This window comes from Penaeus japonicus, unplaced genomic scaffold (genome assembly GCF_977035675.1).
Source record: "Penaeus japonicus unplaced genomic scaffold, GWHDUDI00000001_assembly GWHDUDI00000031, whole genome shotgun sequence".
NCBI lineage: Eukaryota > Metazoa > Arthropoda > Malacostraca > Decapoda > Penaeidae > Penaeus > Penaeus japonicus.
In genome coordinates, this window is record NW_028234433.1 from 26,459,646 (window position 1) to 26,471,104 (window position 11,459).

An 11,459-nucleotide genomic window follows, 5' to 3' on the forward strand; every position below is an offset into this window, starting at 1 on the left:
TCATACTGCTAATTATAAAGATGATAATGGTAGTAATAATAGAAATAGTAGAAGTAATAGTTATAATTATGGTAATAATATTAATAACAATCATCATGATAATAATGTTTATTATAAGATATTGACAGAGATTGTGATAATAGTAATAACAAACATAATGATAATGATGTTAATGATAATGATAATAATGATCATGATGATTTCGATGACGATGATGATGGTGATTATGATATTGCCAGCAATGACAATAATTATAGCAATGAATATGATAATGATGATAATGATAAAGATATGAAATGATATAAAGATAATGAGGATGATGATTATGTTTGCGATAATAATGATGATTATAATGATGATAATGTTGATGAAAATAACAATGATAATGATAGAAATACTGACAATAACAAAAGTAAAAATAATTACAATGATAATATCAACATTTAAAAATAATAATGATAGTAATCATAATTGAAAAGATGATAATGATAATGAAAAATTATAATAATGATAACGATAAGGACAGCATAGAATATTAACGAGATGAGGTAATTACATCAACAATGATAATTACAACTAAATGATATTAACAATTACAATGATAAAGATGTTATTAGTTGTAGAAGTAGTAGTAGTAGTGGTAAAAATAGTAGTAGTAGTGGCAGTAATAGTAGTAATAGTAGTAATAATAGTAGTAGTAGTAGTAATAATAATAGTAGTAGTAGGAATAATGCTAAAATTAGTAGTGGTAATTATAACAGTAATAGTAGTAATAGTAATAGTAGTAGTAGTAATAGTAGTAGTAGTAGTAATAGTAGTAATAGTAGTAGTAGTAATAGTAGTAATGGTAGCAGTAGTAGTAGTAGGGGCGGTAGTAAGAGTTTCCCTTACTTATATAACACTTAGAATAACTTGACAAGTTGACTCTCTTGTGTACATTTGCATTCAGACACTGAAGACACACACACACACACACACACACACACACACACACACATATATATATATATATATAATATATATATATATATATATATATATATATATATATATGTATATATATATATATAACATATATATGTATATATATATACACACACACACACACACACACACACACACACACACACACACACATATATATATATATATATATATATATATATATATATATATATATATATATGTATATATATATATATATATATATATATATATATATACATATATATATATATATATATATATATATATATATATATATATATATACACACACAAAAATACATATATATATATATATATATATATATATATATATATATATATATATATATATATAAATATATATATATATATATATATATATATATATATATTATATATATATATATATATGTGTGTGTGTGTGTGTGTGTGTGTGTATAAATGCAGTGCAGATACGGTTTTAGTGTTAAATCAGTGGGTTAGTGTTATCTAGGAAAGATTTGATGTAGCAGCTATCATAATCTACCTACTGGTAATGATAATGATGATGATGATGATGATTATGATGATGATGATAGTGGTGGTGGTGATGAGGATGATGAGGGCGTTATGATGATGGTAATGATGATGATAATAATAGTAATAATAAGGATGATAATAATGATAATGAAAATAATGATGATTATAATGTTAAGAATAAGGATAAGGTTAAGGATAACAATGACAATGATAAAAATAATGATAATGTCAATAATAACAATAGCAATTATTGATAATTGATAATAATTATAATATTAATAATGATAATGATAATAGTAACAATAATGATAACAATAATAATGATGATAATAATGATAATGATAATGATAATAATAATAACAATAACAATAACAATAGTAACAGTAATAATAATAATAACAATAACAATAATAATAATACCAATGATACTAATAATAATTATAGTGATAATAGCCAAGCTATGACTCAGCAAATCTCAAAGTGCCTCTGTTTGTATCTCAGTTACCTCGAGGAGCAGCCATGAAGTTGACAAATGAGTTAATATTTCTCATATGAGTTAACATTTCTCAACAACACCAATAAACACAGGGTGTGATCGTGCCAAAGGGGGAAAATGGATCGAACTCTATCTGTGGGTGCAGGAGTGGGTGCTTCGTTGGAGTCGAAGCAGTGTGTTGTTGTTTTTATTTATTTATTTATTTTTATTTCGAATGCTTCACTTGTTCGAGTTAGATTTAGCTGTGGGTGGTGTTATGAGTGAGGGGGGGGGGGTGTTAGGAGGAGGGTGTTAGGAGGAGGGGGTTAGGGGGTTAGGAGGAGGGGAAGGGGGAGGAGGGGGTTAGGAGGAGGGGAAGGGGGGGAGGGGGTGTTAGGAGGGGAGGGGGGGGAGGGGATGGGAGGAGGGGGAGGGGGTTAGGAGGGGGGGTTGGGGGTTAGGAGGAGGGGGAGGGGGAGTATTAGGAAGAGGAGGAAGAGGTTTGAGCGTAGGAGGAAGAGGAGAGGATTAGGATTAGGAGGAGTAAGAGTAGGAGGGGGAGTATTAGGAGGAGGAGGAGGAGTAAGAGGAGGAATAGGATTAGGATCAAGAGGAGGAGGAGGAGGAAGAAGAGGAGGAAGAGAAGGAGGATGGGGAGTATTAGGAAAAGGATTAGGAGAAGGAGGAGGATAGTAATGATAATTACAATAGTAATAATAATGTTCACAGTAAAGATGAGAACCAGAATGATAATGATGATAATAACAACGATAATGAGAATGATAATAATGATGATAATGATAGTAATGATAATTATAATAAGTTTGATAATAATAATAATAATAATAAATAAAATGATAACAATAGTAATAATAATGATGATAAAAATAGATATAAAATAAGAAATAAAAACAATGGCAATAATAATTTTGCCAATAATGAAATTAACAACATCAACAAAAATAGTTATGATGATAATATTAGTAGCAATAATAAGAATAATGATGATAAGGATAATCATAATGATAACATGATAATAATGGCAATAATGATAACAATGACTATAAAGACTTGTGATTATAATGTTATGAACGATAGCAACATTAATTTACATTTTCTATTTTTATTATAATTACAACTTTTAAGAATTAAGAATATATTAGAGACAACAACTGATTTTATAACAGCTTATAAAAAAAAACAGTCTCAGGAATAGAGCTACAGTAATCGGATATATGATAATTATTTCAAGGAAGATAAAGATTATATATATGAAACAAATCTCCTTAAGATTTTTTTTTTTCTCTCGGAAGCGAAACTAAAATTGTATAAGTATTTTTTCATTTTTTTTTCTCTCCTCTTACGATGTACTTCTAAGGAATATCTATAAGGTGTATTATCTAGATCAATTCTTTACTTTCTACCTTTCTATTCAAAGTAATTTCGATCGGGATAGGTTGATAAAATAAAATAAAATATGAAAAAATAAAAAATGATTTGTCAATATTTCCAGGACCAACGTTGAATAATCGTCTGACTTTGGCAACACTGTCCGTCTCCGATGCCAGGTGTACGATAATGACCCCCCAGACAACATACCTTGATGTCGGGAATCCTTTCATATTATACTGAGACAATACTGGCTTTTATATACTAAGACTATGCTTCTTTTGATGTTAGTTTAATTCCCTGTCACAATGCTGCCTTCTCTCACAAGATTATCATATCCCCCTCGAAACAAAAAGCATATTAGAAATGTAATTATTCAATCGCCTATTTCCAACAAAGGATGAGTAATTGAGTATGAGTATAAACGTCTTGACGAAGGTGAATAATACTAATACTAACAATGAATCAATTCCTCAACTCTCAAAGAGACCATACCTTGCAAGCAGAATGAAATGATTGTAAATAAGTTCAACATGGACGAAATTTTGGAACCTGAGGGCGCTATGTGCGGTTGAGGTGAGACATGCCTCTCAGCTATATATTATTTGTGTTTTTTTTATATTATTTATATTTTATGATTTGTGTTTTTACTGGAAATACCGTTTGGATACTTGCTGGTTTAAGGGAAATGCTGTATGTAAGATATCCCTTTTATATAAACTTTATATTTGGTTTCAAACTTATTATAATTTTTTTTAGGGGTAGTGGTGTTCATTTTAGGATTTCGTTTCACTTGTTAATTTTGTTATAATTGAAATAACTCATACAAATGATACGAAAAAGACCGAACTCTTACAAGTCTTGACAGGTTATTAATTCAGGAAGACCACAAAGTTGTATTTCTTACGGAATTCACACGGAAGGTGAAGAAAAAAAGAAAGAAAAAAAAAAACAAAAAAACATCCCACGTTATTCAAAATTCGATCGTAACTTGTCTTTCGCTTTCCATACCATATGTTTCCATGTGCATTAATATTTTCAAAATAGATGAATCACCCGATTATACGTGAAGCCCGTTGAGCTTGTCTTAGCATACCACACATTCTTCTCTTAACCCGAACTGTTGCGTCATTAAAAGATTTTCGGGCAATATGTTACTTTGCCTCCATTTTTGTCTGCTGACTCTCCTTTTGCCGAGCCACACGTTGCCAAGGGATGGTTAAGTTGTTTAATAATGGGACTATACTTAGTGCATTAATGTGTGTCTTTATGAAAGCATACCCACTACGATTATTTTTCGAAACTTTGAAGTTAAAATCAGGAAATGCTTTAGCTAAGCACATCCAACCATCATAAATACCAAAACGACGGGGAACCGATAAAACAAATAACAAAACACCAAAATAGTTTTTTATATTCAGTGAAGAAACAATAACAAGGAAATAAAAGAGAAGAAAAAAATAATAATCCGATTCCGTAGGGTATGATAGCGTACAACAATACCTCCGAAAAGTACGACAGCCGAAATGGCAACACTGCGAAGCGACTGTCTGGCTCGACCGACGTCTGTTGAGTCGGTCAGTGTTTAACTGTCGCTCGTGGAAGTAAGGTATACGCCATGCATTGAACACATCGTGATTATTCGTGCTTTTTTTTACGTTCTCACGTTCACCATGACGGGGAGTAAGAACGGCAACGAGCCAGAGACCAAATCACCGCGGGAAAGTGGCGAGGACAGTGAGGACGAGAGTGAGATATTGGAAGAGAGTCCTTGTGGAAGATGGTCCAAGCGGCGACAGGAGGTGAGTTGTTGTACGGCAATACATGGACGTCGGGGCGTAGGAGGAGGAAGGGAGGGGAGGAGAGGGAGGAGGAGGGGAACGTTTGTCGTGTTTCGGGGGCCGGGGCAGAGAGACTAGCCACGGCCCTTCCTCGACCTCCTCGGGGAAGCGAAGCCGTGGCCAGAAGGGGCGACGGGAGGCAGGGTTCCAGGCAGGGAGGGGGGAACATGCAAAGATGGTCGTGTGCCCGCCCGCCCTACTACCGCCCTACCGCCCGCCCCTCGCTCGCTCGCTCGCTGGCTGTGTGTGACGCACCGTCCAGGCTGGCCAACCTCCTCCCTCCCTCTCCCTCTCTCCTCTCTATCCCTCCCTCCCTCCCTGTCTCCCCTCTCTCCCTCCCTCCCTCCCTGTCTCCCGTCTATCCCACCTCCCTCCCTGTCTCCTCGCCCTCTCCCTCCTCCCTCCCTGTCTCCCCTCTCTCCCTCCTCCCTCCCTGTCTCCTCGCCCTCTCCCTCCTCCCTCCCAGTCTCCCCTATCTCCCTCCCTGTCTCTCTCCTCCCTCCCTGTCTCCCCTCTCTCCCTCCTAACCCCGTCACCTCACACCGTCCCTCCCTCCCTCCCTGTCTTCTCCCTTCCCTCTCTCTCTCTCTCTCTTTCCCTCCCTCCCTCCCTCCCTCCCTCCCTCCCTCCCTCCCTCTATTCCTCCCTCACCAACTCTCGTCTCTTCCTCTCTCCCCCATGTCTGGCCCTCCCTCTTGTCTTCATTCTCTCTCTCTCCTCCTCCTCGTCTTTTGTGTTTTGTCCCTGTGTATCCTCCCTTCTTTCACTGTTGATAGGAAGCAGAACCTCCACCTTTGCTACCGGGAACAGCTCTCAAAAAATCCTCAGGGGGGAGGAAGGGGGGGAGTGGGAGTAGAGTGCCTAGCAAGGGGAGTAGAGGGAAACTCCACCTACTTGGACAAAGCTCTAGAGCAGCCATCCCCCTCCCCTCCCCTCCTCCTCCCCTCTTCAACACCAACATTTTAAGGGATAAGGAAACCCAAAAAGGGTGTTAGGGTGACAGCACTAGGTTGTTAAGTGTTACGAGTTTACGATGTTAGAGTGTGTGTTTGTATGTGGTGTTTGTGTGTGTTTGTGATGACTGTTGAGTGTGGCACTGTGGTTGCGGGTCAGGGAGTGTGATGACAAATTGTTTCATGAGGAAATGTGGTTGGGCGGAAGACGAAGCTAGAGGCTGGAGGAAGTTGAAACGTCAACTGCTTGGATTTGTGTTTGGGTTTGTGTGTGTGAGGCAGTGCACAGGTCTTCCTTCCTGCTTGCTTGTTCTCTTGAAGTGTTTTGCTTGCTTGTTGCATCTTGTTAAGATTGCATTCTTTTTAATCTCTTCTGTCAGTCATGTGCGTTTGTCATAGGAGGTGGACCGTTTTGATTTTGTTTTTCTAATTCTTTGATACTTATATGATTTCACTTATTTTCAGGTAGTGGCGCTTTGTTGTTGTCGCACGTTGCAATACAAAATAATTTGTTTAGAAGTTACATGTGTGAATTTATATGATTACAGATTTAATAGAGGACTCTCATGTTTTCTTGAATTATTGAATAGGCATTGTTAATGGTTGTGCGAGATTTTGTGTCAAATGTATGCAGGTGTCGATATCTTTGCACCAAATTTGGGGTGTTCACTCCAAATGTATCGTGCTAACTTCATCTTGTTATTGTCAGCTGTTATTGTTGCCCTTGTCATCTGTTGTTGTTGTGCTTAAGTGTGGTATGTATCAAAAAGACAAAAGAAAAGCTGAAAAGGACAAGTTGTTTATTTTGAGCGAAAATGGGCATGTGTTTGGTGCGAAAGCGGCTACAAGCCTCCTACAACTTATGCACTCTGGCAAACACCACCATACCTTTACCTCATATTCGGCAAGATGGATCCCTAATGATTTTATCACCATATAGAGAACTAGTCCAAGGTATATCTGGCCTCAATGTATAGACAGGTTGGTAGTGATTTGTTGGCCTTTGCCAGAGCACTGACAGGTGTGGAGGCCAATGTGCTTACTTGACACTATCACTATTGGGTTAGACAGATCACAAGAAGTTCCAAGTGGATTATGATAGATTATAACTCGTCAAGTATGGTTACAAGAGAAAAATCCTCTTTCAGAAACCGAAGTGGGTTATCAACCTGCATGAACGAACTATTCTTTGTTGTAGGACGTTGTGTTATTATGATCATTGCCATTATCATTGATTATAAATGATTTTACACATGGTTGATAAATTCAGCCATGTCGGCAATAAGACATCTATAGCAACGTAATCAGATGTCACTGTATTTAATGATATTTATTGACGGGACCTTTACTTTCACTTACAAAGAGATATTTCACAACATCAACATTGCTGATCTGTTAGAATTGATATGTGATTAGTCACTTTAGATCTGTCTTATAACTTGAAACTAGGAAAACTTAAACTAAAAAGAGAAGAAATAGCATCAATTATGTCAGTGATTTGAAACCTGAACTAGAATTAGAATTTGGTTTGGAAATTACTGTGTAGCATATTGATTATCTTCATATTTTTATAATAAAATGACTGTGATACCTCTTCCTATATTACTGCTTGTAAAGAATCTATGATCTCTGTTAAAATCCTACAGGTGCACTAAAAATTATGATGTGTGTTAATATCATATTGTTAAGGAAGAGAAGCTATGGTATCTGTGAATTCCATAGTCTTGAAATAGAAAAAAAATTGATTGTTCATTTCTCATGTTTTTGCTTGCTGTCGCCACTACGCTCAAGGTAGCAACACCACAATGTTTTAGGGCAATTTCTTTTTGATCTCCTCTTCTGGAACCCTGTCAGTATTTCTGTGCTTGCTCTGTCACACACGTCAAGCGAGCGAGCATCCAAGAGCTTGTCAGTTTCTTTGATAATTACTTTTTACATTTTCTGTTTTGGTGTTGAGTGGTAAAATTAGAATGTTAATTTCTTTTTTTTTTTCAAACAAGTTCATTTATTGTAAGAAAGGAAGTAACTGTACTGAGTTTATGCAACATTGGCTATTTATATCTCTAGAGATACGACAATTCTTGGTTGAATTCAGATGCTCTTTACCTGTTTTTCTGAAAGCAGGTGTGATAAATGTTTTATAATAAATGACAAGGATATACTGTTGAGGATAAAGTTATTCCAGGGATAATAATTCAAGGGAGTTGTAAAATTAATACTTAGTATAACTGACGGAACTGTCCAACACCTACTGCTAGGTGCGTTTATTTGTTAGAAGTTAATTATTGTGGTAGCCTGAGCTAGATTATCATTTGTTTATTTTAGTTTATATTTCGTGATTACTGTGTTTTAGGTGTAGGGTTACACTTAAATGATATGGATTATGAGTATGGGGATGATGATGCAATATTTAATTTGTAAAATTTTTAAGTTTTGGGAAAGGGAGAGGAAGGAGATAAAGGGAAGAAAGGAGGAGGGAAAGAAGATAAGTTATTCTGAAGGTCTTTTTGATAAGTTCAATTAATATTTTTTTCCAGGTTATGGTAAAGATGACAAGGTGGAAAAAGATTACTGTCTTTTTTAAGATAATGAGGATAGGATAATTAGATGTGATGAGGCGTCTAGGAAGAAGTGAAGATGGGGTGGGTGTAAAGTGGGGATAGGGAGAAGAAGGAGAAGAGAAAGAAGAGTAAGGATGATATTGTAATAATGATAATGGCAATGACTAGAATACCAAAAATATTTCTTAATGTATATATATGATTGAGAAAGGAAGAGGTATGGGTAAGGTGATGATAGGGATCACTTAAGTGACACTTTTACATTAGTATTAAATGATCATAGTGTAAGTAAAGGAAGGAAGGAAGTTTTATGGAAGAAATTGTAATAATAACAATTTAAAGTAATTAGTTTTAATAACCATGCAACTGAAGAAGGAAGTTTTGTAGATGAAAAGTATAATGATATGGCCAACATAGTTTTAGTGGGTGATGGTTTGAAAAATACAAAGTCCAGTGATTACAAAATAACAGCAAACATTTAGTCATCCATAGTGTGACAAAGGGAGTCTGGTATATATTCTCTGGAAGGCACAGGCACAAAATGACAGCTTCTCAATCTCTGTCATGACTTCTGCAGATGATCCTAATCTTCGTTGCATTGAATTGATTTCCGGGAAATGATTCAACACAGAGAGAGAGCGTTAGAATTGAAACCTCTTCCGGGAAAGTGTTGAGGTTGCATGAGGTTCTGTCTTTGAAGTGCGGATTTACTTTTTGGATATTGTCAACAGGGAAGATGAGACAAGGAAGAATTAATGTGCAATAACACAAGGACGGTGTCATTGTGTTTGTTTGTCTTGGTTTTGCATTGTCATGTATGCATACTGTTTTCGAGCTTAAATATTCCGCTTATCACTTCAACAGTTTTGTCATAATTTCTTCATGCATGATCCATTGTCTTCAGCTCTTTTGCAATTTATTCAGCAGACTTATTACTTTGGGCGTTTAGGAAAAGATAAATAAAAGGGGTAAATGTGTTGTTTGTTTTTTTCAGCTTACTACCTCACCTACAATACATTTCTATTCCACCAACATCCACTAGGAATGCACTGGTAACGGGTGGGATATTCATGAACATCAGCTCCCTCTTGAATAAGACATGTACAGATCGGAGCAGCAAATACTCCGCTCTCTGGTAATGCTTACTACAGCAGCATGAAAGGACAACAGGACTTGCATGCAGATGAACCTGAGCATGAGGGGTCATTCATAATGCTGACCACAACCCAATCTCATATGCTGTAGACATTGCTTACTACATGGTGGCTATGTGTGGAAGGGCATGTGGGTGTTGATGTTTACACATGCCTCAGTGTCTGTGTTTTTTTTTTTTTTTTTTTTTGTATCTTATCTTTTTAAGTAATTGTACGACTTGTAAATTATCCTAGGGAAGGGAAATCTCGTCGTCACCTTTGCTGACAGAGAGAAACTAGGGTCTTTTCTCTAGTCTTGGTCACCTCTTTTCACCTTGTTGTATTTCATCCTACCCCTTTCTGGGCTGTGATCTTCTAGTTCTGACTTGAAATAGAAGTGTGTTGATGGATCCTCATTGATGAAAGAGTGAGTGAGTGAGTGAGTAGTTTATCAGTAGGCCATAAAGCAAAATCTTGGATGTTGTCTAAGAAAATCCTGATTGTCTTTATCCAATATCTTTTCCACTTTGTATATTTCTGATCCTCTTCCTCCTACCTTTCCTTGTTTACTTCTTTCTATTACTATGCCTCCTCTTCCTCTTATTGCTCCTGCTTCTGCTCTTCCTCATTTTATTTTATTTCTTTTTATCTTCTTTTTCATCCTAATCCTCATCCTCTTCTTCTTCCTCTTCTGCTTCCTCTTCTTCCTCTTATCTCTTCTTCCTCTTATCTCTTCTTCTTCCTCTATCTCTTCTTCTTCCTGTATCTCTTCTTCTTCCTCTTCCTCCTCATCTTCTTCATCTTCCTCCTCCTCTTCTTCTTCATCTTCATCTTCATCTTCATCTACTTCGTCTTCTTCTTCTTCTTCTTCTTCTTCTTCTTCTTCTTTTCTTATTCCTCCTCCTCCTCCTCCTCCTCCTCCTCCTCCTCCTCCTCCTCCTCCTCCTCCTCCTCCTCCTCCTCCTCCTCCTCCTCCTCCTCCTCATTTCCTCCTCCTCATTCTCCTCCTCCTCCTCCCCCATCCCCCTACCTCTTTCTCTTAGTCCCACCCTTCACCTACTTTTTCTCTTCCTCCTCCCTCTATTCATCCTATCTTCACCCCCCCCCCCGTGCCACCTGCCTTCTCTCTATCCCCTTCCCCAACTGTTTATAATTATTACGGTCGACTGATCTCTACACAGTGATGGAAAGCTCCTGTTTACACAGTGGCACACCGGCATTGACCAGTGTATGGGAGCAAAGGTGTGGGTTTCACTAGCTCTCTCTCTCTCTCTCTCTCTTTCTCTCTCTCTCTCTCTCTCTCTCTCTCTCTCTCTCTCTCTCTCTCTCTCTCTCTCTCTCTCTCTCTCTCTCTCTCTCTCTCTCTCTCTCTCTCTCTCTCTCTCTCTCTCTCTCTCTCTCTCTCTCTCTCTCTCTCTCGCAGCTGGGTATTGAGAGAGAGAGAGAGAGAGAGAGAGAGTGTGTGTGTGTGTGTGCGTGTGCGTGTGCGTGTGCGTGTGCGTGTGCGCGTGCGCGTGCGCGTGCGCGCGAGTGCGAGTGCGAGTGCGAGTGTGAGTGTGAGTGTGGTTTTAGTAAGTTTTTCAATCTCTTACATACTTTCCA

The 11,459-nt window shown here is 37.3% G+C and overlaps 1 protein-coding gene across 1 annotated transcript in view; it reads left to right on the top strand.

Annotated features, from left to right (window-relative positions):
* The first annotated feature begins 4,901 nt into the window (after positions 1-4,901).
* Positions 4,902-11,459, top strand: part of Madm (MLF1-adaptor molecule) — a 63,420-nt gene continuing 56,862 nt past the window's right edge. Inside the window, exon 1 of the mRNA XM_043004692.2 lies at positions 4,902-5,171. Within this exon, the coding sequence (XP_042860626.2) occupies positions 5,043-5,171 (129 nt within the window). The 5' untranslated portion in view covers positions 4,902-5,042. The remainder of the gene's footprint in view (positions 5,172-11,459) is intronic.